Here is a 22,160-nt window from a genome sequence, read left to right as displayed (position 1 = left end):
ATCATGGCAGCTTGTGCCGACAATGAATTTGCTTCCTAGTTGAACACATACCATTCTCTCGTTGTGGTACAGATCAGGTTTTAATACCGCAATAAAATGTGATCACATCAATAACAACTTAGCAGAAAGTTTCAACAATAAAGTGAAAGATTTAAAAGATTTGCATGTGCATGACATGGTGGACCAAATAAGGATCCCGATCATGCGTTTGTGGGACTTGAGAGGAAGACTTGGTGATATGTTGGAAGGGGACAAGCTTCCAAGCAAGTTGGTACAACAGTGGTCAACAAGAGTAGAAACCTTTCACATCTATCTGTTGAGAAATCCTTCTTATTTGATGCTGAAGTTAAAGATGCAAGGAGTGTCAAGAGGCATGTGGTAAACATTGAGTTGCAGGAGTGCACTTGCCTAGAGTGGCAACACACTGGGAAAACCATGTGAGCATGCCATAATTTTTTTGGCATCTAAACCCGGGTTAAATATGCACCTATATTTGCATGAGTATTACTCGAGACAAAAGTTTAAGGCTGCATATGCAACTCCAATTCCAGCCCCGATCGACCAATCTCAAGTGGCCCGAGGTGGATATAGAATTTACACCGTGTCCCCTCTGAGTAAAAGAAAGGCTGGGAGGCCCAAACAGAGCAGATACAAAGCTTGGTTTGAGAAGGGGGGTTGTAGTAAGAAGGGGAAAAAGGAAAAAACCAGAAAAGCCTAAAAGGGCTAAAAAATGTAACAAAAACAGGTGCAAGTTGTGTGAGGAACTTGGGCATAGAATTGGTTCCCCAAAATGCCGTTACACTCCTGTACAACCAAAGTATGTTAATGTTAATTCTCCAATTTATGTACCTTGTTTCATCTGCTTATTTCAAGATCTAATTTATATCCTTGTTCCAATTTATATGCTTTTTTAAGGAGGAAGCGTGGAGAAAAAGCCCCACCTCTTGTTGTTGAACAGTGCTGGCCAATGAAAAAGCCAAGACTCAATGGCTATAGAAAGAAAAGAAGCAGTTTGGTCAACGCACCAGCGTGTGATGAACCTGTTTCGAGCTACTTCGTTGCCTCAACCGCATTTGACTATTGAGTTGCCAGATGAACCTGTTCTGGAGGTTATGATGAATTCTGAACCTGTTCTAGAGGTTGTGCTGAATTCTGAAACTCAGGAGGTTATGCCTATGCCAGATGTGCCTGTGGCTGATGTGCTTTTGCCTGTGGCTGCTGATGTGCTTGTGCCTGTGCCAGATGTGCAAAAGATGAGGGGGCCTAGTGGTTGCGGCAAACAGTTCAGGAGTATGAACAAACTATGATATGGTACTGCAATGAGAAGTGGTAGGAAGAAGCAGAAGAAATAGTTTGATGTAATGGTTTTAAACTTATGTGCTATGATGTGGAAACTTATCATTTGTAATTTGAATAAATTTCAAATTTGAACCAATTTCAAATTTGAACCAATTTCAAATTTGAACCAATTTCAAATTTGAACCAAATTTGAAAGTTGACATCATTTTTTGATGTTGCAATGCTATTTGAATGTTCTGCACTAGTTTGTTATTACTTGTTAATCAATTGGAACAATTTTGTGGAGTAAACTCATTTTCATCGCTTTAATGAAAGATGTGTTCAAAAACGGCCTCCGGTGAGGGTAAACGACCCCATTTCTAGGCAACTTTTTTTTCAACCTTGTCTAAATCATCTTATGTTACTTGAGTTGTTGCTACATGACATAAGAAGACAATGTGAGCAGGTTTCATATTTTTTTGAATTTTTTTGAATTTTTTTATCCTCATTTCAAATCTGGTCAAAGCTATGGTTTGACTAGCATTTGAACAAGTTCAAAACATAAAATTGAGAAATGAAGCATGGATCCTTCTTACTTATACCAAAATGAACCTATTTCCAAGTTTTGGTTCCATTCCATGATTCAAAGTTCAAACCCTTCTCTCAAATCCTCGACTTCGTACTACAGAAGTTCAAGATATCACATTGTACACATGATTTTTTCGTTACAATGTATCTAGACCATGTTTATCAACTTGAGTTGTTGCTACATGACATAAGAAGACAATGTGAGCAGGTTTCATATTTTTTTGAATTTTTTTGAATTTTTTATCCTCATTTCAAATCTGGTCAAAGCTATGGTTTGACTAGCATTTGAACAAGTTCAAAACACAAAATTGAGAAATGAAGCATGGATCCTTCTTACTTACACCAAAATGAACCTATTTCCAATTTTTGGTTCCATTCCATGATTCAAAGTTCAAACCCTTCTCTCAAATCCTCGACTTCGTACGGCAGAGTTCAAGATATCGCATTGTACACATGATTTTTTCGTTACAATGTATCTAGACCATGTTTATCAACTTGAGTTGTTGCTACATGACATAAGAAGACAATGTGAGCAGGTTTCATATTTTTTCGAATTTTTTTGAATTTTTTATCCTCATTTCAAATCCGGTCAAAGCTATGGTTTGACTAGCATTTGAACAAGTTCAAAACACAAAATTGAGAAATGAAGCATGGATCCTTCTTACTTACACCAAAATGAACCTATTTCCAAGTTTTGGTTCCATTCCATGATTCAAAGTTCAAACCCTTCTCTCAAATCCTCGACTTCGTACGGCAGAGTTCAAGATATCACATTGTACACATGATTTTTTCGTTACAATGTATCTAGACCATGTTTACCAATTTTAATTGTTGATACATGACATAAGAAGACAATGTGAGCATGATTCATATTGTTTTGATTTTTTTTTGAATTTTTTATCCTAATTTCAAATTTGCTGGCCAGCTAACCCTAACGGCCAATCTGGACCGTCAGCTAACCCTGAGGACCAACCGCATTCGTCCGATCTGTGCTTCTAGAAGGATTCCACGGGCTGGCGAGCGTGATCCGTGGGAGGACTAGTTCTCGAATCTGATTGGCCGCCATCTTTTCTCCCTTTGGACTGAGCTCACATCCTTTTGTCCGCTGGGCCGAATCGTGTCGCCTCCTGGAGAGCCTGCGCGCCCGACCGAGCCATCGAGCAGAACGGCCACGTCGGCATGCATGCCCCATGCAGCATCGCAGCAGAGCTATTGTCTTGTAGAGTGCAACGTCCTCGTCTCAGCCTTGCCACTCCTTTTAAAGCTACACATAAAATACGGGGCCCTAAAATACGAGGTCGGGCAGTGTGTGTCGTGTGTCATTGGCATCTAGGGGAGCAACGGTAAAACCAACGGTAACAAAACTTACTTTATTTTATTCAACTAATTAGCGTCTGTCATAACAAAACTGATTTTGTTTTATCCAAATCTTTTTCATGTGTCTTTCTGAAATACAAGCATAACACACTTAGTTTCTTGAAAATCAAATCATGCTTGTGTGTCATTGCCAAATCCAAACATAACAAAACTCATTTTGATTTATTTAACTCATTTTCGCGTGTCTTTGCCAAGTACAAACATAACATACTTAGTTTCTTGAAATCAGATCTTGTGTGTCATTGCCAAATCCAAACATAAAAAAACTCATTTTGATTTATTCAACTCATTTTCGTGTGTCTTTGCCAAATACAAGAATAACATACTTAGTTTCTTGAAAATCAAATCATGCTTGTGTGTCATTGCCAAATCCAAACATAACATACTCATTTTGATTTATTCAACTCATTTTCGTGTGTCTTTGCCAAATACAAGAATAACATACTTAGTTTCTTGAAAATCAAATCATGCTTGTGTGTCATTGCCAAATCCAAACATACCAAAACTCATTTTGATTTTTTCAACACATTTTCATGTGTCTTTCTCAAATCCAAGCATAACAAAACTCATTTTCTTTTATTCAACTCATTTTTCGTGTGTGTTTGCCAAATACAAGCATAACATAGTTTCTTTAAATCAACTCATTTTCGTGTCTATTTTACAAACTCATTTTATTTTAGTCGATTCATTTTCTTAATACTCTACTTTAAGTGCAAACGGTCATGTACAAACATACACAAGCAAATCAGAAGGGCATCTTTTTTCATCCCTGCCCGCGTAGTACCGTAGCTATTTATTACGTCTCAGGCCCGTGCCGCACTGGGGTGTCGCAGTGCGGGGGGCGGCGTGCTCTCTTTTCAGCCATGGAGTAGCTCACATTGGCGGGAAGTGCAGACGTGCCATCGTTTCAGCAAACACGGGCATGCAAACAACCACGGGTCGTGCTCATCCATTTAATTTTCTCACACGCCCCCTCCCCTTCTCCTTCTCTTTCACACGATGCCCCCGTCCACTCCCATTCTTCCTCTGGCTATTTAAGGGCACCCATCCCCTTCCTCTTCACCATTCACCACTACTCTCCTTCTCTCAAGCCGCAACCGTCACATCCGTGCCCTAGCCACCATCACCAAGCCCATGGCGTTCATCCACCCAACCTACCGTCCCCCTGCGACCGTCCGAGAGCGCGAGTTCCCGGCGGGAGTGATTGTGGAGAACCAACTCCGTGTGTGGACCATTTCTAGGTGGAAGACTGGTAGGGAACTTGCGGAGTGCTTCCTCTCGCAAGGCTACCGCCACCTCAACCTCCCTCGTGGCGCGCCGCCCATGTTCCACCTCGAAGGGTACTTCGACGGGGGCAACGGTGAACTCGAGATCGGCCTCACCGTCCGCTTCGTCAACCCCCACGACGCTTTCTACCTTCTTGGGAAGGTGTTTTTGTGTGGATGCGAGTTCATCGCATTCACAACCTACAACATCTTCACCAATTTCCGTGCGATCTTCCCCTCTCTCGGGAACATGCACTCCCTCCCCTACAACTTCTACTACCCGCCCACCGTCGAGGAGGAGGAGTGACCACCGGAGGAGCCAAGCCAACTAGCCAAGGAGGAGCCAAGGATGACGGCGTCGCGTCTTCTTTTATTGTTTTCTAGTTTATATTATCTATTGTCGTTGTGTGTGTTTTTTATCGTGTGAGTTTGTATCGTGTGAGTTTGTACCGTGTGCTTGCTTGGGCATATATGCCCCACTTTATGTATTCTATTTAATTTCCATGTTGTATGAGTATTTTTATTTAATTTCCATGTGGTCAAACATTTATGCATTTGGTAAAACATTTGTGCATCACATTGCTCAATCCTAACCCTTAAACATCTAAAACTGAGAAAAGAGTGATATGAAATGAAAAACCCAGGCTGTGCTTTACATTTAACTTAACAGGCCGAGCCTCAGGGTTAGGTCTCAATCCTAACCCTTTTTTTTCGTTTACAGACGCAGCCCGCTTTACATTTAGCTTAACAGGCCGGGCCAGGCCCAGGCCGCTTCTCTTTTCCTCCACTTCTTTTCATCTATTTCTTTTTACTTTTTTCTTTTGCTTCTCATTTTCCGTCCTCAAATTTGAATGTTACTCATTTTATTTACAAAACTTTATACTACAATTTGCTCATTGCCTTATATTGAAGGCTACATAACAATGCACTTTGTTCTTCTATCACAAAAACAAGGCACGTTGAACGGTAATTAACATTGCACAAAAACTAAATTGCAACTCATTCTTGACGGTCATCTAGATGGAAATCAAACAAGACCATGTGCCATGTCATTCATATCTAACTGCATCGTCTATCGACTAATGATCAGCACATAAGCAATCCCAAGAGCAATTACACAAAGATAAAAAGAATGCAGCCATCATATTATCCTCGCTTCTTCGTAACCACGAGTTTCTTTATCTGCTTGTGCATCTGCTTCAGCTCATTCAACTCAGCTGCCTTGAATTCTTCCCCATTCCCAACAGTTGAAGCAAGCCCGCCGGTGGTGGGAGCTACAGATTTGTCCAAGATCAGCCCCAGGGATGCGCCTTGACCTTGAATCCTATCAATGTACTCGTCCAACCACTCAAAATGCTTGCAACTGCGTAGATCCTGAAACTAATTCCCAAATCAGAACGATGAACCCTAATTCCCAAATCGGAAATATGAACCCTAATTCCCAAATCGGCACAAAAAGCAGAAATTGGACACACCAAAATGAAATTGGGAGAGGTATAACCAAGATCTGACCTTCCCCAGCTCTGGCTTGCTGTCGCACTTGACATACTTGCGCCTAAGATTGTCGTGCGTGTCGGACATGGTGACACGCCGCTTCAGGGGTGCGGTACGGGGGCAATCCGGGCACCTCGTCATCGCCACTGGACCATATTGCGGCCAGCGGGATTGGGAGGATGAAGCGCTCGACATCTGCCGCCGCGATTTGTCGCCGGAGCTCGAGAAGAAGAGGGGAGAGGGGTGGAAGGTGCGGGCAACGGTCGGAATGGTGGCATTGGATGGCTCCGGGGAGTGGCGGCTCTGTTTTCTGTTGTTAGTTGTGGGTCCCACGCCGTGACGTGGACAACTGGTGGGTCCCGCGCTTGAGGCCCCTCGGCTGATGTGTATAAGTTGTGGGACCCGTGCTTGAGGCCCCTCGGCTGATGTGTATAAGTTGTGGGACCCGCAACGATCACATAATACTACCACTAACCTGTGTCTGGGCCGACTGTCGCACATAGGCTATTTGGGCCATCTTAGCTGTCGCACGAGAGCTATTTCCACCAACAACGTCGCATTCTGGACGCGTTTCTTCAACGACGTCGCATAGGAGCTATTGACCCACCTAACAAACCTAGCAGCGCAACAGATATGTCTTTTTAGAAAGCCACAAGATGTCAGGTGAACCTGTATCTAGCCTCCATCCACATCAGGAGAGCAAATAGGAAAATGATAAAAGTAATAAAGGGAGTTTTCTCGCTCAAGGACTCGATATGCACCACAAATTGGCATTTTTCCTGTTTCTAGGCACATACCATGGACACCAACCAGAAAAAGGAAAGAATGAGATCCTTGAACTGAGCACTAGTTGGCATGAAAATCCTGAAATCAAATCAGAGAAACAATCATTAGAAAGGAATCTGGGCATGAAAAATATAAGGCAGGGAAAAAATGGAATCACCTCAACCGGTTCCACACTGGCCAGATGCCATCGAAGCCTCATACTGCCTTGTCGATGCAAAGACTATGGAGACAGGGGCACCTCCTGTTGAAGGAGAAAAGCGATGAGCGGGGCTAGGCTTCACCTCGAATCGTCGGTCGGTGCAGGGAACGGCGAGGTCCGCGGTCGCCGCCTGTGCCACTCCCCTCTGTCACTCGGACAGCGCAAGGCGGAACATCACGCGGCCACCAGAGGCATCATGGAGGAGACGGGGAGGAGGGATCAGCACATCAGCGACGGAGGCACGCTGGCGGAGCCTCCCTCCATGCGCTCTTCGATGGCCTGGCCCGCACTCCTCGCGCGCGTCGATGCACGTCTCCTCGTTGACGGCGGCCTCCTCCTCTCGCCCAAGAGGCGCTGGCGCTGCTGTCTGCCCGCGCCGCCCTCCGCCGGCGGCGGCCTAGGGTTTCACCGCGAGGCTGCACCTCCTCCTTCTTCCATCGTGCGGCGCAGCGGCGGCCATGCCATGGGAGGGAGTCGCCGGAGCGGGAGCTGGGGACGTGGCGGCGACGGGGAGATGGCGCGAGTGGCGGCGACGGGGAGGAGCCCGACGACGGCGGGGAGCGGGAGATGGAAAATGGCTAGGGTTGTGACCACGGGCCGTAGTTTTGGCTCATCTGACCACCGCGCGAGGAATTACCCAATCTACCCCTGCGGGTGGAGATCTTTTTCCACCACCCACGAAATCTACCCGCAGTGACTGACATGCGGGTCCGGACGGAAGTGGGACCCACGTGCAGCCACTGGCGGGTAACACATCGATGTTGCATGGGGTTAGCTAGCCGGAGGGCTAATACCACCCACGAAATCTACCCACGGTGACCGACATGCGGGTCCGGACGGAAGTGGGACCCACGTGCAGCCACTGGCGGGTAACACATGGCTGTTGCATGGGGTTAGCTAGTGGGAGGGCAAATCGGACCACTCGTTTTCTGCCTAGAATAAACGGACGAGATTGCCCAGATATGAAGATCTAATGGTCCAGAAGCTCTAAGCTCTGTGAGGAGCCCATGAGGGTGTAGCAATTATACCTTTAGATTGCAAGTTTGGGAAAGGTGTACTGGAGCAAACGCCTCGAGAACAAAGGAATACCAAGGTCTTAAAGAAAGTTTAGTACTTCTTCCATGGTCAAAGTACTTCCAGTCACAAATTTAGAACCTTTTAGCTTGGCCACCGTGACACGAGATCACACCCACCGAAGTTCAAGAGCGAGGAATACAGTCCTGCACGTCTTAAAAATATACTACCTCCGTCTAACATTAAGTGTCTTAGTTTTATCTAAATAAAAATATATCTAAATATGTTTTAGTTATATAGCCTCTTTTCCAGTGTTAGACGAGGACCCGAGAGCTTTAACGTTCGATCATGCTCCCATGCTGAAAGCTATTTTTATCAGGGGAAAAATCCCCACCTCTATTCGGACCTCTTTTCCGCCTCTTCCAGTCTCACAAAGAATGTGTTGTATAATTCAAATATCTGCAATATATGTTTGGTTTTATGATAAAGTGATGTAGCAAACAAGAAGGATGAGGAAGGAGCACTTAAGAACGATAGGAATGAGAGGCATTGGGAAATACCAAACCATGATTCCACCTCAAAACAAGAGGTGAAGGACAAATAGTTAGGATTTCCTCTATGTTCTCATTCCCACTGCTCTTAGGCCCTCTCTTTCTTCCTCTTCCTAGCTCGCTTTTTAGATCTTGCATCGAATAAAACACATACATTTGGTTTCCATGCTAAAGCAACTTCGCAAGTCAAAAAGGAAGAGGAAGGATTGCTTAAAAACAATAGGAATGGGAGGCATCGGGAAACACCTAACAAAGTTCTCACCTCAATTAATAGGTGAAAACTTAGCAAGTTAGGCTACTTCCATGTTCCCACTCCAACTGCTCTTCTGCCCTCTCTTCTTCCTCTTCTGGACTCGCCATCGATGTCACATGTTTATCTGAATATCTGAACATGTGTCTATGGTTTCTCCATCAAAGCTTGCACATAAGCAAAAAAAAAGGAATAGGAAGGAATGCGCAAGAACGGTAGGAATGGGAGGCATCGGGAAAGCACCAAAAACTAATGTTTGCACCTCCAATACTAGAGGTAAACAAACAAGTTGGGTGTTCCTCCATGTTCCCATTCCTAGTGCTCTTGAGTATCTATTAAGTGGATATGGTCGGGTGCAAAATCTGTAGGCATGAGTTATCCCATTTAGATATTTCTGCAAGCTGCATGCTAATTTGTGCTAAATATAATCTGCAATGCATGTATTGTCACGTGTTATATGTACTAATTACCATCTTTCTCTCCCTGATTTCTGATCCTACAGTGGTCAGTTGTAATGTGTCATTGATCTGGTTTATGCTTTGAGCATGGGTTCAACATAGGTGTACTAGTGAAGAATTTGTACCAATTTGTGTGGCAAAGTTGTGTCTCTTATCTTCTTAAGTTTTAAAATATGCTTGTGTATGTCTGTATGAGTACGTGCCCTTTTCAGATAGTGATGCATACCGGGCAATATCTCCGAACGGATTAGGGTCCTGGGAGCTCGATTTAAAAAAAACTTCATTTTACCTTTTGAAAAAATCTAGGAAAAAATATATATATAGATGTCTAGTATGTACTTATAAATTTTAATCGTATTATGTTTTCATCTGTGATACACAGAAAATATAAACGGGAAGACCAAAATTGAGTTTTTTAATGCCTATTTACAACCATATTTTTGCAACTATTGTGTAGCCCAAAATAGAACATAATTTTAACAAAATTTGTAGGTTCCAAAGAAATCATCATGTATCTGTACACAAAATTCACAAATTTTAGAAACTTACAAATACAATTTTCTGTTTTTTAAATACTGAGCTCACTAGAGCTCGGATTCCAAAATGCCATACTTGATGTATACGATCCCACGGATGGATGAGAGTGTGTAGCTATACCCGTGGGTAGCTGGCTATTTTCCTTGTGTATGAACTGGAACCAAATCTCCATGCAATCCAAAAGGAAGAAGGAGCACCAAACAACGATGGCATGGAAGGCATCAGGGAAACTAAGACCAAAGCCTCCTTCCATGTCAGACGAGGAACTGCCTGCTTAAGTATTCCATCCTATGTTCCCATGCCCACTGCTCTTAGGCCCTCTTTCCTTCCTCTTCCTGTCTCGCAATAGATATCTTGTATCATCTAAATTATGCACATATATGTTTAGGCTGCGTTTGGTAGCCAAGTATTCAAAAGTTTTGTCCAAATACTATGGTTTATAAAAATACTACAGTTCACATATTTTGATGTGGCTGGCTCTAATAAACTCTCAAAGCTCGGTGGCACGGCGGGCTAACACAACCCATCCTTCCGGTACTTTGGGTAAATATTGCAGTTTTGAAAACCATGGTATTCTCAAACCTTTTTTTTTTAAGTATTGGAAAATTTGGCCCAACCCTCTTTTATTCCAAAGCTGAGAAAAGGAGAAAAACTGAAGTATTTATGGTTGGCCGGCATTGAAATACTATGGCGTTGATATACTTTGGAATTTAAAAAACTAAAGTCCCAAACAGAGCCTTAGTTATTCTGCCAAAATGATTTAGCAAACAAAAAGGATGGGGAAGGAGCGCGTAAGAACAATAGGAATGAGAGGCATCGGGAAATACCAAACTCTGCTTCCACCTCAACACAAGAGGCGAGGAACAAATAATTCAGGCTTTCCTCTATGTTCTCATTCCCACTGCTCTTAGGCTCTCTCTTGCTTCCTCTTCCTAGTCTACCTTTGAAATTGTATATAATCGATGTGATACATACTTATTTATTTTGTAGGCTAAAGCTATTGAGCAAGGCAAATGGAAGGGGGATGAGTGCTTAAGAACAATAGGAATGGGAGGCATCGGAAAATACCAAACCAACTTTTCACCTCTAGCTAACACTAGAGGTTAAAACAAGTTAGGATTTCCTCCATGTTCCCACTCCTACTGCTCTTATGCCCTTTTCTCTTCCTCTTCTCGTCTCGCCTTCGAGATCTCACGTTTATCTAAGGTGTGCACTCATGTCAATGATTTCTCCATCAAAGTTATTGCGCAAGCCAAAAGGAAGAGGGAGGAGTGCACAAGAACGGTAGAAATGGGAGGCATCGGGAAAGCACCAAAACAAATATTTGCACCTAGAGGTGGAAACAAACAAGTTGGGCGTTCCTCCATGTTCCCATTCCTAGTGCTCTTAAGGACTCTCTTTCTTCCTCTTCCTGGCCTACTATAATGTGCCTATTGGACGGTGTTCCAGCTTTGTGGTATAATTATAAATAGACGTGGGCTAACACTTTGTAGAGAACCTTAGGGAAGCAATGAAGACACGCAATGCATGTGGAACCATTGTGCATCGATGGCAGTGGGCCACGTAATCACCGAATCTGACATATTGTGTTGCACTGCCAATGAAGATCATGTGCATTGGTGCTTGTATAGCTTCTGCTTGATTATCCATATCTGAAACTGGTGTATAGTAAAAGCCTCACCAGTGCATTCGTTACAAAATAAAGAAAGAACATTGCAGTGACAACTGGTACACAAAGTACTTCAGACATGAGCTGCACTATAAGTCTAGAACAGATGATAGAATTTGACTAGCCATGATTCAAGATACACCATATCGGCCTCTATATATATAGGCCGCTTGCACCAGGAAAGAATGTATAAAGGCCTATTGTTCTGTATGCAATCCCATATCCAAATTTAGTTGTCTTTACACAGCACAGCTAGCCAAGGAAACTATCAGGCAGAATACCTTGGAGGAAAATACAGGAACGTATACTGATCATGCAATCAGTCTAAACTCACTATTCACATCAGTTCAGCAAGGGTCGACTATGCAACACAGAAACAAGCTGAACCACCTAGCATTACCAGAACAAGTACAGACATAAAGGAAGGAGGGCATAGAAAGAGTACAGAGAGGATCGACTATGCAACACCTCAAGAGGCTGAACCGCCTAGCATTTCCGGAACAAGTACGGACACAAAAGAAGAAACATGGTCTGAAAAGAGTTCAGTACTTCTTCCACCCCTCGGACTATTTCCCCATTACAATTTCACAACATTGTAGCTCAGCCACCTACCCCCAAAGGATCAAATCCCACAGGTTGTGAGCGGAAAACCAGCAAGGTTCAAGGGTGTGGGACATAACTTTCTGTTCCCAGATGTTCTAAAATATATGTATAAAAAAACGCCATTAGTTTATGGTCAAATGTACATATTCCGTTCGAGTTGATGTTTTCGACCTGCAGACATATCTTGTCAGTCAAGGTTGTTTCTTGTTAATCTGTGTATATATATCCATTAGTTTGTTCTATGCCGACGTGTGAACTTTGTAGGAACAGTTCATCCAATCCAGATCATTTTACAGGGTGTATGTGCTAATTGATGCTAAATGTAATTTGTAACTCATGTAATATTACATGTTATGTGTGCTAATTACCATCTACCTACCTGTGATTTCTGCTCCTATTCATAGCTATAATGATCAGCAGAGTTGTGTTGATCTGATTTATTGTCTCCAGCATGAGTTTACATCAGGAACTAGTGAAGAATATGTACCATTCTATCTGTGTTAAAGTTGTGTGTCTTATCTTGGTAAGTTATGTGTTTGTTTATGTCTTCATGACTACCTGCCCTTTTTCAGATAGAGAGATGTATAGTTCATATACATACTACCTGACAGGTAATAAAACATCTTAGCATGATTTGGATCTCATGCACAGAATAATCTGGGGCTAAGCACCTGTTTTGTTGTGCTAGTAGAATCTGAAAAAGAAACTAATACAGTACAAGGTTATAAGCATAGACCAGTTATCCAATTAATCCACCATCTTGACTTATGTGTGGATTAAGGCATGTCAAAGAAACAAACAAACACAGAAAATACCAGTCCAACTATTCAGTGCGTATGAACTTGAGGCAAATCATGTTCTACCATGAATCTTTTTATGTTGTGCGATCCAAAAGAAAGAGGAAGGACCACCAAAGAACAATAGCCATGGGAGGCATCAGGAAAATTCAAATCGAAGCCTCATCTACTGTTAAACGAGGAACTGAGGGCTTTAGCCTTCCTTCATGTTCCCATGCCCACAGCTCTTAGGCCCTCTTTTCTTCCTCTTCCTGTCTTGCAATGGACATCTAGTATTATATGAGTATATGCAAAAAAAAAATTGCTTTAGAGATGTAGCAAACAAAAGGATGAGGGAGGATTCCTCGAAAACGATGGGAATGGGAGGCATGAGGAAATACGAAACCATGTTTCCACCTCAATGCAAGAGGTGAAGGACAAATAAGTTAGGTTGTCCTATATGTTCTCATTCCCACTGCTCTTAGGTCCTCTCTTTCTTCCTCTTCCTGGCTTACTTTTGAGTTTTCAGATCGAATAAACACATACATTTGGTTTCTAAGCAAAAGAAACCAGGCAAGCCAAAAAAAAGGAAGAGGAAGGATTGCTTAAGAATTAATAGGAATGGAAGGCATCCGGAAACACCAAACTGAGTTCTTGCCTCAATTAATAGGTGGAAACAAAGCAAGTTGGCTTCCTCCATGTTCCCACTCCAGCTGCTTTTATGCGCTCTTTTCTTTCTCTTCCTAACTCTCCTTTGAGATGTCTCGTTTATCTAAATATATGTGCACACATTTCAATGGTTTCCATCAAAGCTTTTGCATAAGCAAAAAAGGGAAGAGGAAGGAGCACCAAAGAACAATACGCATGGGAGGCAACAGAAAAACTCAAACCAAAGGCTCCTCCAGTGTTAGGTGAGGGACAGAGGACTTTAGCCTTCCATCATGTTCCCATGCCCACCGCTCTTAGGCCATTTTTTCTTCCTCTTCATGTCTCGCAACGGACATCTCATATCATCTGACTATGCAACACACGTTTTGTTTTTCTGCTAAATCGATTTAGCAAACAAAAAGGAAGAGGAAGGAGCGCTTAAGAACAATAGGAATGAGAGGCATCGAGAAAACCAGACCATGTTTCCACCTCAACACAAGAGGTGAGGAACAAATAAGTTAGGCTTTCCTCTATGCTCTCATTCGCATAGCTTTTAGGCTCTCTCTTTCTTCCTCTTCCTAACTCGTTTTTGAGATCTTGCATCAAATATGTCCAGACATATATCTGGTTTCTACGCAAAAGCAAGTGAGCAAGCCAAAAAGAAGAGGAAGGAGAGCTTGAGAACAATAGGAATGGGAGGCATTGGGAAACGCCCCACTGAATTCTCGCCTCCAACACTAGAGGCGAAAACAAAGTGAGTTAGGCTTTCCTCCATGTTCCCATTCCCACTGCTCCCAGGCTCTCTTTTCTTCCTCTTCTCAACTAGCCTTCAGCATCTCACATTATCTAAGTATGTGCACACATATCTACAGTTTCTTCTGTAAGCTATTTGTGCAAGCCAAAAGGAAGAGGAAGGAGGGCTCAAGAACCATAGGAATGGGAGACATCAGGAAAGCACCAAAATAAATATTGACACCTCCAACAGTAGAGGTGAAAAAAATGCTAAGCTTTCCTGCATATTCCCATTCCTAGTGCTCTTAGACTCTCTTTCTTCCTCTTCCCTGCTTACTGAAGTTGAATCGCTGGACAAAGAGTTTCAGCTCTGATCTATAAGTAGCCGTAATGTGCACTCTGTGGAGAACCTTAGGGGGGTGATGTTATGAAGAAACCCAGTACATCCAGAATCACTATGCAATCAATGACAATGGGGCCAATTGCCCTGTACTGTTAATGTATGGCACGTGCATGAAGATCTTCAGGTCACACACATCAGGAAAGTTGTGCATTTATTAAGTAGGAAAAAAGTGTACTGCAATCTGAGAGCAATCAGAAGTTAAGAGTTAAAGACAATATGAATTTGGAAAATTTAAGCCCTCTAACAAACTTGGAAAACTTACAAATAGGCCAAGAAGAATTTGATACACAAGGTACTTCAGATATGGAGTACTTTGAGAACTGAGTTCTAGCTCAGTGGCAAGGCAAGCGAGTGCGCAGCCAGCCCACCCGGGTTCGATTGCCCCATGCGCGGTAATTTCGCTGCAGGAGCGAATAAACCGGGAAAGTCTCATCCTACCTAACAACGTATAGCCAAGGGAGGGATCATTCCCCCGTTGGTCAACGTAAACAGGATTTGCCCAACAATAGAGACATCGTATTAGAAAACCCAAACTTTATATATAAGCCTATTATTCTGTAAGAGATCATCTAGATTCTGTAGATTGTACACGGCGACATTGGAGCAGAGAAATGTAAGGAAAACAAAACATCTGGGAACTATCAGCCAGGCCTTTGGAGAAAAAAATAACACATGAAGGTATACTGGTCATATATTCATCCTAAACTCACTGTACACACTGATTCAGCATTGACTGGCTACGAAACACTGAATAACCTAGTATTTCCCGAACAAGGTTCGAACACAAAGGAAGAAGGAGGTCTTGAGGAGAGTGCGGTACTTCTTCCACCCGTTGAAGTACTTCCCAATCACAACCTTGTAGCTGTGCCGCTGCTTCACCAACGTGTGGTACTCCAGGACCCTGGGCCTGCAGCTGATGTATTCCTCGTGTAGATCGAGAAGGGTTATGCGTGCAAGGATGGGAATGAACATTGAATCAGCCGGCGAGAAATCATCGCCAGCGAGATATTTGGTCTCGTTGAGCTGCGCCTCAACATCATCCAGGAGTTTGCTCAGCTCTTCCTCACATTGCAAAACAGTGTCAGGGTCCTTGAGCCTGTCTTCGGTCTCGTAAGCGTCGCGGAGCTTGACGTGGTACATGCTAGCTAGATCTGGGGCCTCCGTCATCCGAGCGATCAGCACCCGGCGAATGAACTTGGAGACAAACGCGCGGTACTTTACTGGGGTGTGAGTGAGTGTGAACATCTTAGGGTTCCAGCCATCAACTTTCCGCATCCAGTGGTGAACTTCGGTATTCTCAGGTTGGATTTCACCGCTTAAGTGCACCGCAAGTCTGTCTATGTACCTACGAAAATATAGAGCAGATAAATGAACGTTGTCGCCTGATCGAGAGTATTGGATGTGTTTAAGTTTCAGCCATTCCGAGAGTTGAATGAAGAACGTACTGGATGATATCGATGGCGCGGAAAATGACATGAGCACCATTTTGGAAGACGGGAAGCTTGGCTGAAGGGTTCATGCGGAAGAAGGCGACATTCATGTTTTTCCCAGTTAGCGGATTGACATGATACGAGGTGTAGTCAATACCCTTCTCCTCCAGTGCTATCCGTACTTTCTGACTGTCCAGCGAATACGGGTGGTGATACAGCTGCATTGCTACATTAGCAGCAAAGAAGCATGTGATTAGTATCCAGATAAGTTTTTTTGTGTGAATGGAATGTGATGGAAAATGGAGAGCTGATTCAAACTAAGTAGTCTCTGGGAATCAACATACAAACAGAGTGGCACTAAAATGACAAGAGGAAAGGAGGGTGGTTGATCTCCTTGGAAACTGAGCAGTAGACTACTTTCAGATAATTGCATAACGAAAACTAGGGGATAGACAAGCACTTGATTAATTCAAGGTGCACGGCATTCACAGTGAGAAAGCAATGGATTGACAGTTCCATATGTTGGCACATTTTACTGTTCTTTCATTCATTCATTCATTAGACGATACTACACATACTGATCAGAGTTGTAGCACAGGGAGAATCACCAACTTCGTTTGCCTCAATCAAATACTCCGTATTAGCGGTTAATCAATCAATTGCCTTCCAGTTTATAATATAGCGACTTTTCGCTTTTCGGGATCATGAATTCAGGAACAAGAAACCTTTCCAAGCGCTTTTAAATGGGGGAAAAGAGGAGAATTTTCAGAATCTCGCCTTTCAGCCAAAAGAATCTACGGCACCACACAAACAGACGACCAAATCTAATCCCCCAATCCAGTCGGTTCCACCGGAAATCAGTAACCGCACGCACGGACGCGCCCACGGCTGATCAACCAAAAGGAGCAAACTGAGAAACGGGGGCGAAGAGAGAAGAACCGTACCTGACGAACGACGCGGACGAGGGGTCGCGGGCGGCGGCGGTGGGAAGTGGTGACGGAGATGCCGGAGAGGCTTCGCGAGAGATTCTTCTCGGCGCGCAACCGTGCGAGGAGGGTCTGGTTGGAGAAGTGGGGCGGTGTTGTTGTTGATTCGTCCTCGCCGTCGCCGGATGCTTGAAGTGAACTGTATCAAATCAAAAGCTATTTTTGGCTGTCGTCGGAACTTTCTCGCTCTGTCGCTCTTGTGCTTCGGTCGACGCGGTCTCGCCCCCGTGTTCTGGTCGGTCGCCTACATCGGGATTTGATTATCCAAACAGCCTTGGTGCGTGCACCCGGATGGGATCCCCAGCATGTCCACACACATACATATGACATACTTGTTTATTTCTTTAGAACAACCCTAACGAAAAATTTAAGACTTTCTTGCATAGGAGGCCTTTATGAGAGAAATAAAATGACAGCTACATAAGAGTCGCCATCATCGGCCTCAGTGGCGGAGCCAGGCGTATGAAGTTGTGATGTCAATTCAAAGTTGTGATGTCAAATACATGTATTTATATTAATTTTGTATTTTTTAAATATAATTTATAAGCTATACATGAAGTTTTAGCCAAAATGATGTGTAGTCAATTGACTACACAGCAACCCCGTGGCTCCGCCACTGATCGGCCTACCTCTCGGTTTTTCTATTTCGAGTTAAATATGTTCCGTTGCTAGATTTTGTATAGGATGTATGGATCTCTCCAGGTCAGGCTTCGTTCCCCTTGCTTGCATCTAGTCCTAGTGTTGTATCGCCTGCAGCATGTGTTAGTTCACCAAAGCAGCGATGCCAAGGAACGAATCTATAGTGGCAATTCCGCCAGGGTTTTATTCCTGGCACCCATCCTAAGCGTCTAAAACAGACATTACATTATCATCTAACGGGGTCAGAAAAAGTCCAAACCTTTCATGTTGGGTTTATTAAAAGTATATTGTCGGTCAGATATAACGAAACTTCTTTTTGCAGGTAGGATACAAAAGTATTCTAAAACAACACCAATATTCCGCCAACGAGCATCCTCATCTTTGATGATGGAAAATCCTTTCGTGTTTCATAAAAAATTAGGATGATTATTGGAATTCAAATTTCACTTTGGTGATCCGGGTGTGTAGCTCTATTGCACGTGAAAGCATAGTTTCAATTTCAAATAGTCTGTTATAGCCCTACTATAGCTCCCCTCTAGTTGTTTCATCGTGTTGCCGCTAAAGAAATCATATGCAATTGTTCGCTATAGACTCATTTAGTTGTTTTTTTAGGGCTGCCGCTATTTGCCCGAAAGCCGCCGTTGTTGGGTAGGTGCTACGGAGCGCTGGTGTAGGCCGAATGTATAACACGCTCAAATATTGGGTCATCGAAGCGGTCAAAACTTGTGTGAACTTTTATGTATCAAAGTTTAATGCATTGCTTTCTCAAATTAATTAGTATAAAAGTGATATCCTAGGGTTTAGATTCTAAAGTTTTGACAAACTTGACTATCAGTTGTAAGTCTCTTAGAAATTTTCTTTCTGTAATCCTAGATCCAATGGCATTAACGGTTGCTACCAAATGAGTGTCCATCCAAAATTGGCCATGTGTAAATGCATACATATATTATGGTATGTACGTCATTTGGTTTGGTAATAATTAATGATCACATGAGTGGCATTGTTTGCTATTTTGGCTCTAAATTTGGCAACAGGGAACAATAACTCTTCCTTTTTTTTTTGAGAGAACCATAACAACCAGTTTAACGAATGTTTGGTTTTGGGTCAATATTTACATTTGCAAGCATGCATATGTGCTGAGAAGCGTCGGGCCCTGCCTCCAGGATGTGTGTGTGCTCATATTCAGGTTGATTAAAACTCCCCTTCTTACAGTAACGAAATAAAACAAGCATGTGTCTTGCAGCTAATGTCATGTAATCATATTCATTCTTAGTGCGCATAGATATGTGTGAGCCTAGTGTTTTGCTTGGCGGGGCTCTGTGGGTGGGGTGACGTTGGAGAGTTCAGCGTCAACAACAACGTGACGGTTACCACACGCTCTATTGGAATCGCATCCAACTCGGTTTTCGCTGCCGACCATCTGAAATGGACACCGCGACAACTCAACTGCCATTTTCAAAATATTTAAAAACGGCTTCGAGCCGTTGACGCTAAGCTGGCCGGCCGGCCGGCCGTTTCACTGTGCTGATTTTAAGTCTTTACCGGTGCCTCCTATACTACGACTGATAAATGTACAATGGTGATATCTAGGATAAATGATGATGTGGAGGATAGAGAAAGTAAAAAAAAAAAAGACTTTGCCTTCTCTTAGCTAAGAGATGATCTCTTAGCATAATTTGTCTCACCACATATTTAGGATGTCTAGTTACTAAAGATAAGACTAAAAAATAATCCATTGTACATCATATTTTAGTGTCATATCTAGATTACATGGCACAGTTAAGATAAGACGGTCTTATCAACCATTGCACATACCCTAACATTGAAAGTCAAGTGGCGCTGGCGTGCGTTTCCTCTGTATTAGGAGCCAGTGGCGGAGCTTGACAACAAATCATGGGCGGGCCAACCTATAGGAACACAAAAAAAAGTGAAGCACACCACTTCCCTACACATTAGTCATTAACTATTTATTTTTAATTCTCGAAGTGCCGTCCAGTCCCTTGTTTACCTGGAAGTTCATAATTTCGTGCACTGGCATACAGTCTATAGAGGACCTAACAACCAATATGCTCTCTCACACTATGTCTTCGATCTTGTGGCTATTGCCAAATTTATTAAGGGCGCAATTCAGGATCTCGTTTCAAGAACTAGATGCCTTTAAAGGTAACCGGTTAATGTGTCCGAAGTACATCGTCAGTTGCTGTTCCAATTTGAGAAAGGGAAAATAATCATTGCTGAAGGATTTCCTTTAGCTTCACGCTTCATCTCTTTCAGATATTAAAAGTTGAACTCAAACTCATCTGCTCCCGGCTACCCAGCCAATCAAATGACTCTTTTTTTGCGAATGACTTCGTGATGAGACCAAGCCATATATTTGGTTATATGTACCTCGGCAGGAAAATTGGAGAAGATAAGGGCTCGATTTAATCTGAAAGTCGCTCACCTGCTGCTAGATCTCCAGTGGCCGTACCTGCAGGCTGCAGATGAGGCAGTCCCCTGGCCGCCCCCAGGCTGCGGGCAGCGGCGCGGCTAGTCTGCCTCATGTGCCCTCCACTGATTTCTCCATGTTTCTTCCGTTTAAATCGCTAGATGCGCCCCCATTCCCATGGCCGTGGTTTTCTTTCCGTCGGGAGGCTCAGAGAAACGAGCGAACGAGACAGGCTAGCGCGTTGGACCTAAGATGCATACGAGTTAAACAAATTTTGGTCAAAAACCTGGGCGGGCCATGGCCCAGTTCGGCCCCAACAGAGCTCCGCCAGTGTTAGGAGCGGCTGTCCACAACAATGGTCTTAATAAATATCTCCTAAATAAAATGAAACCGTCATTTTTCATTGAAAATTAAAAACTTTTGCAAATTTAACGATAATTTAAACTTGCATTCTTCCTCGTTAGAGTCGAGGTTGGCGATGTCGGTCTCGGTAGCCAACCGAATGAAGGGGTTCAAGCCATCACTTGTGCTTCCACTGCAACGGAAGATCTCGTCCCCGGGGTCCTTCCCGATGGGCACTGGCGGTACGAGCACGCCGCTCAAGCTGATGGCGAAGCCCCTCGGCATCATCGTTTTAGGCGGTGTGAGGATGTCGTGCTTGACGAGCTCGGTGGCCTCATGCTAGTTCACCAAAGGCCTATCAATAACGACGGTGGGAGAGAGAGAGGGAGAGAGGCGACGACGGGGCTAAGTCGGCGTTGTACGAGTGGAGGGGATAAACAGATGCCTATTTGCAGTAGACAGGTGACGGTTGCATTTGCCATTACTCCAAGGTCTCAAAAGTTGATCTGACAGGCATCTCGAAAGTCGATCCGGCCGCTCTTGACGCGTATTTGACCTTCCTTTGTAGCGATCACAATGGCTTCCAAGTGGGGCCGAGGAAAGTCATCCGACGTAGCATGGGGTACCGATCGACGCCTTAGAGGGATCTTTCCAAATAAGTCATGGCCACCTAAGCCTCAAAGCTCTTTCGATTTATCCAAGTCGATGATGCTAAGCCCACCCCTCTCCTTCGGCCTACAAACAACTTTCCAATTTACTTTGCATTAGCCGCCCGACACTTTGTTCGTCCTCGCCCAAAAGAAAGACGTCTCAAGCTTGTTGATGGTTTGCAAGGCACCAGAAGCAACATGGTGTGAAAGATGGCTTGGAAAATGAGCATCGATTTAACACGTGTGCATCTACCGGCGGCGGCGGTAGTCTTGCCTAGCCAAGGGATAAGCTTGGAAGAAGCAACTTTGTCAACAAGACGATGCACATCAATGCCCCTGAGGCATATAGTCTAATAGGAAGGCTTGCATAATGATATATCTTCGCTTAGCCGAACTAACCGTTACTGATGGATATGGCCCGTTGGCCGGCGTGATGTGGCGAAATTCACGAAAACCGTAATTTCTTTTATCATTTTCCTTAATTTTCTAATCCTTCTATATCTTAGAGCACGTTGAATGCGCGACACTTACATAGACGCTTGAGCGAAAATTAACCGATGGATTAATCCAGCCGTCTGCACAAGAGCCCAACGCTCCAATGCTTGTCCCTAGTGTCAGGCGCCTGTTTCCCCAACTAACACCATCTGTTTCTTGTGGCCCAAGGTAAAATTCTAGGAAGTGCCGGGCGCAACATTTTGCCATTTTGCATCGCCGTCCCTCGATAAGTGCCTACCGCCGAGGATCATACTCGTACTTAGCAATTGCCGATCGGCCGGGACAAAAATCCTGACGTCCCTAATTTAGCGTCTGCGTTGTACTAGCTCCATTCCTAGATATAAGGTATATACTTTTTGGCACGGAAGTTTTTTTTTCCCGAATTTTCCCGGGGGGGGGGAGGTTCCCCACCTGAATATATATTGAAAAAAAGGGCTAAAACCCCAGATTGTTTTACAGCGAGGGGACAGAGATGAAAGAGCGGAGGAAGAGGGGAGGGTTACATAGGCTGGCCACGAAAGATCTCGTGCCAGACATCAAGGGCGGCCCAGGATTCAGCAGG

At 43.7% G+C, this 22,160-nt stretch overlaps 1 protein-coding gene across 1 annotated transcript; it reads right to left on the bottom strand.

Moving 5' to 3' along the window:
* Positions 1-15,147: 15,147 nt before the first annotated feature.
* On the bottom strand, positions 15,148-17,260 carry LOC124677753 (glutathione S-transferase TCHQD-like). Its single transcript, XM_047213716.1, has 3 exons — positions 17,003-17,260; positions 16,074-16,284; positions 15,148-15,973 (listed from the first exon to the last, which is right to left on the bottom strand). Exons 2-3 carry the CDS (start codon positions 16,280-16,282, stop codon positions 15,385-15,387), a joined length of 798 nt encoding a protein of 265 aa, XP_047069672.1. The 5' UTR covers positions 16,283-16,284; positions 17,003-17,260; the 3' UTR covers positions 15,148-15,384.
* Between the last annotated feature and the right edge of the window lie 4,900 nt (positions 17,261-22,160).

Source organism: Lolium rigidum, chromosome 7 (genome assembly GCF_022539505.1).
Source record: "Lolium rigidum isolate FL_2022 chromosome 7, APGP_CSIRO_Lrig_0.1, whole genome shotgun sequence".
In the NCBI taxonomy this organism is placed as follows: domain Eukaryota; kingdom Viridiplantae; phylum Streptophyta; class Magnoliopsida; order Poales; family Poaceae; genus Lolium; species Lolium rigidum.
Note: the sequence above shows the minus strand (reverse complement) of the source record. Positions and strands in the feature narration are given on the sequence as shown.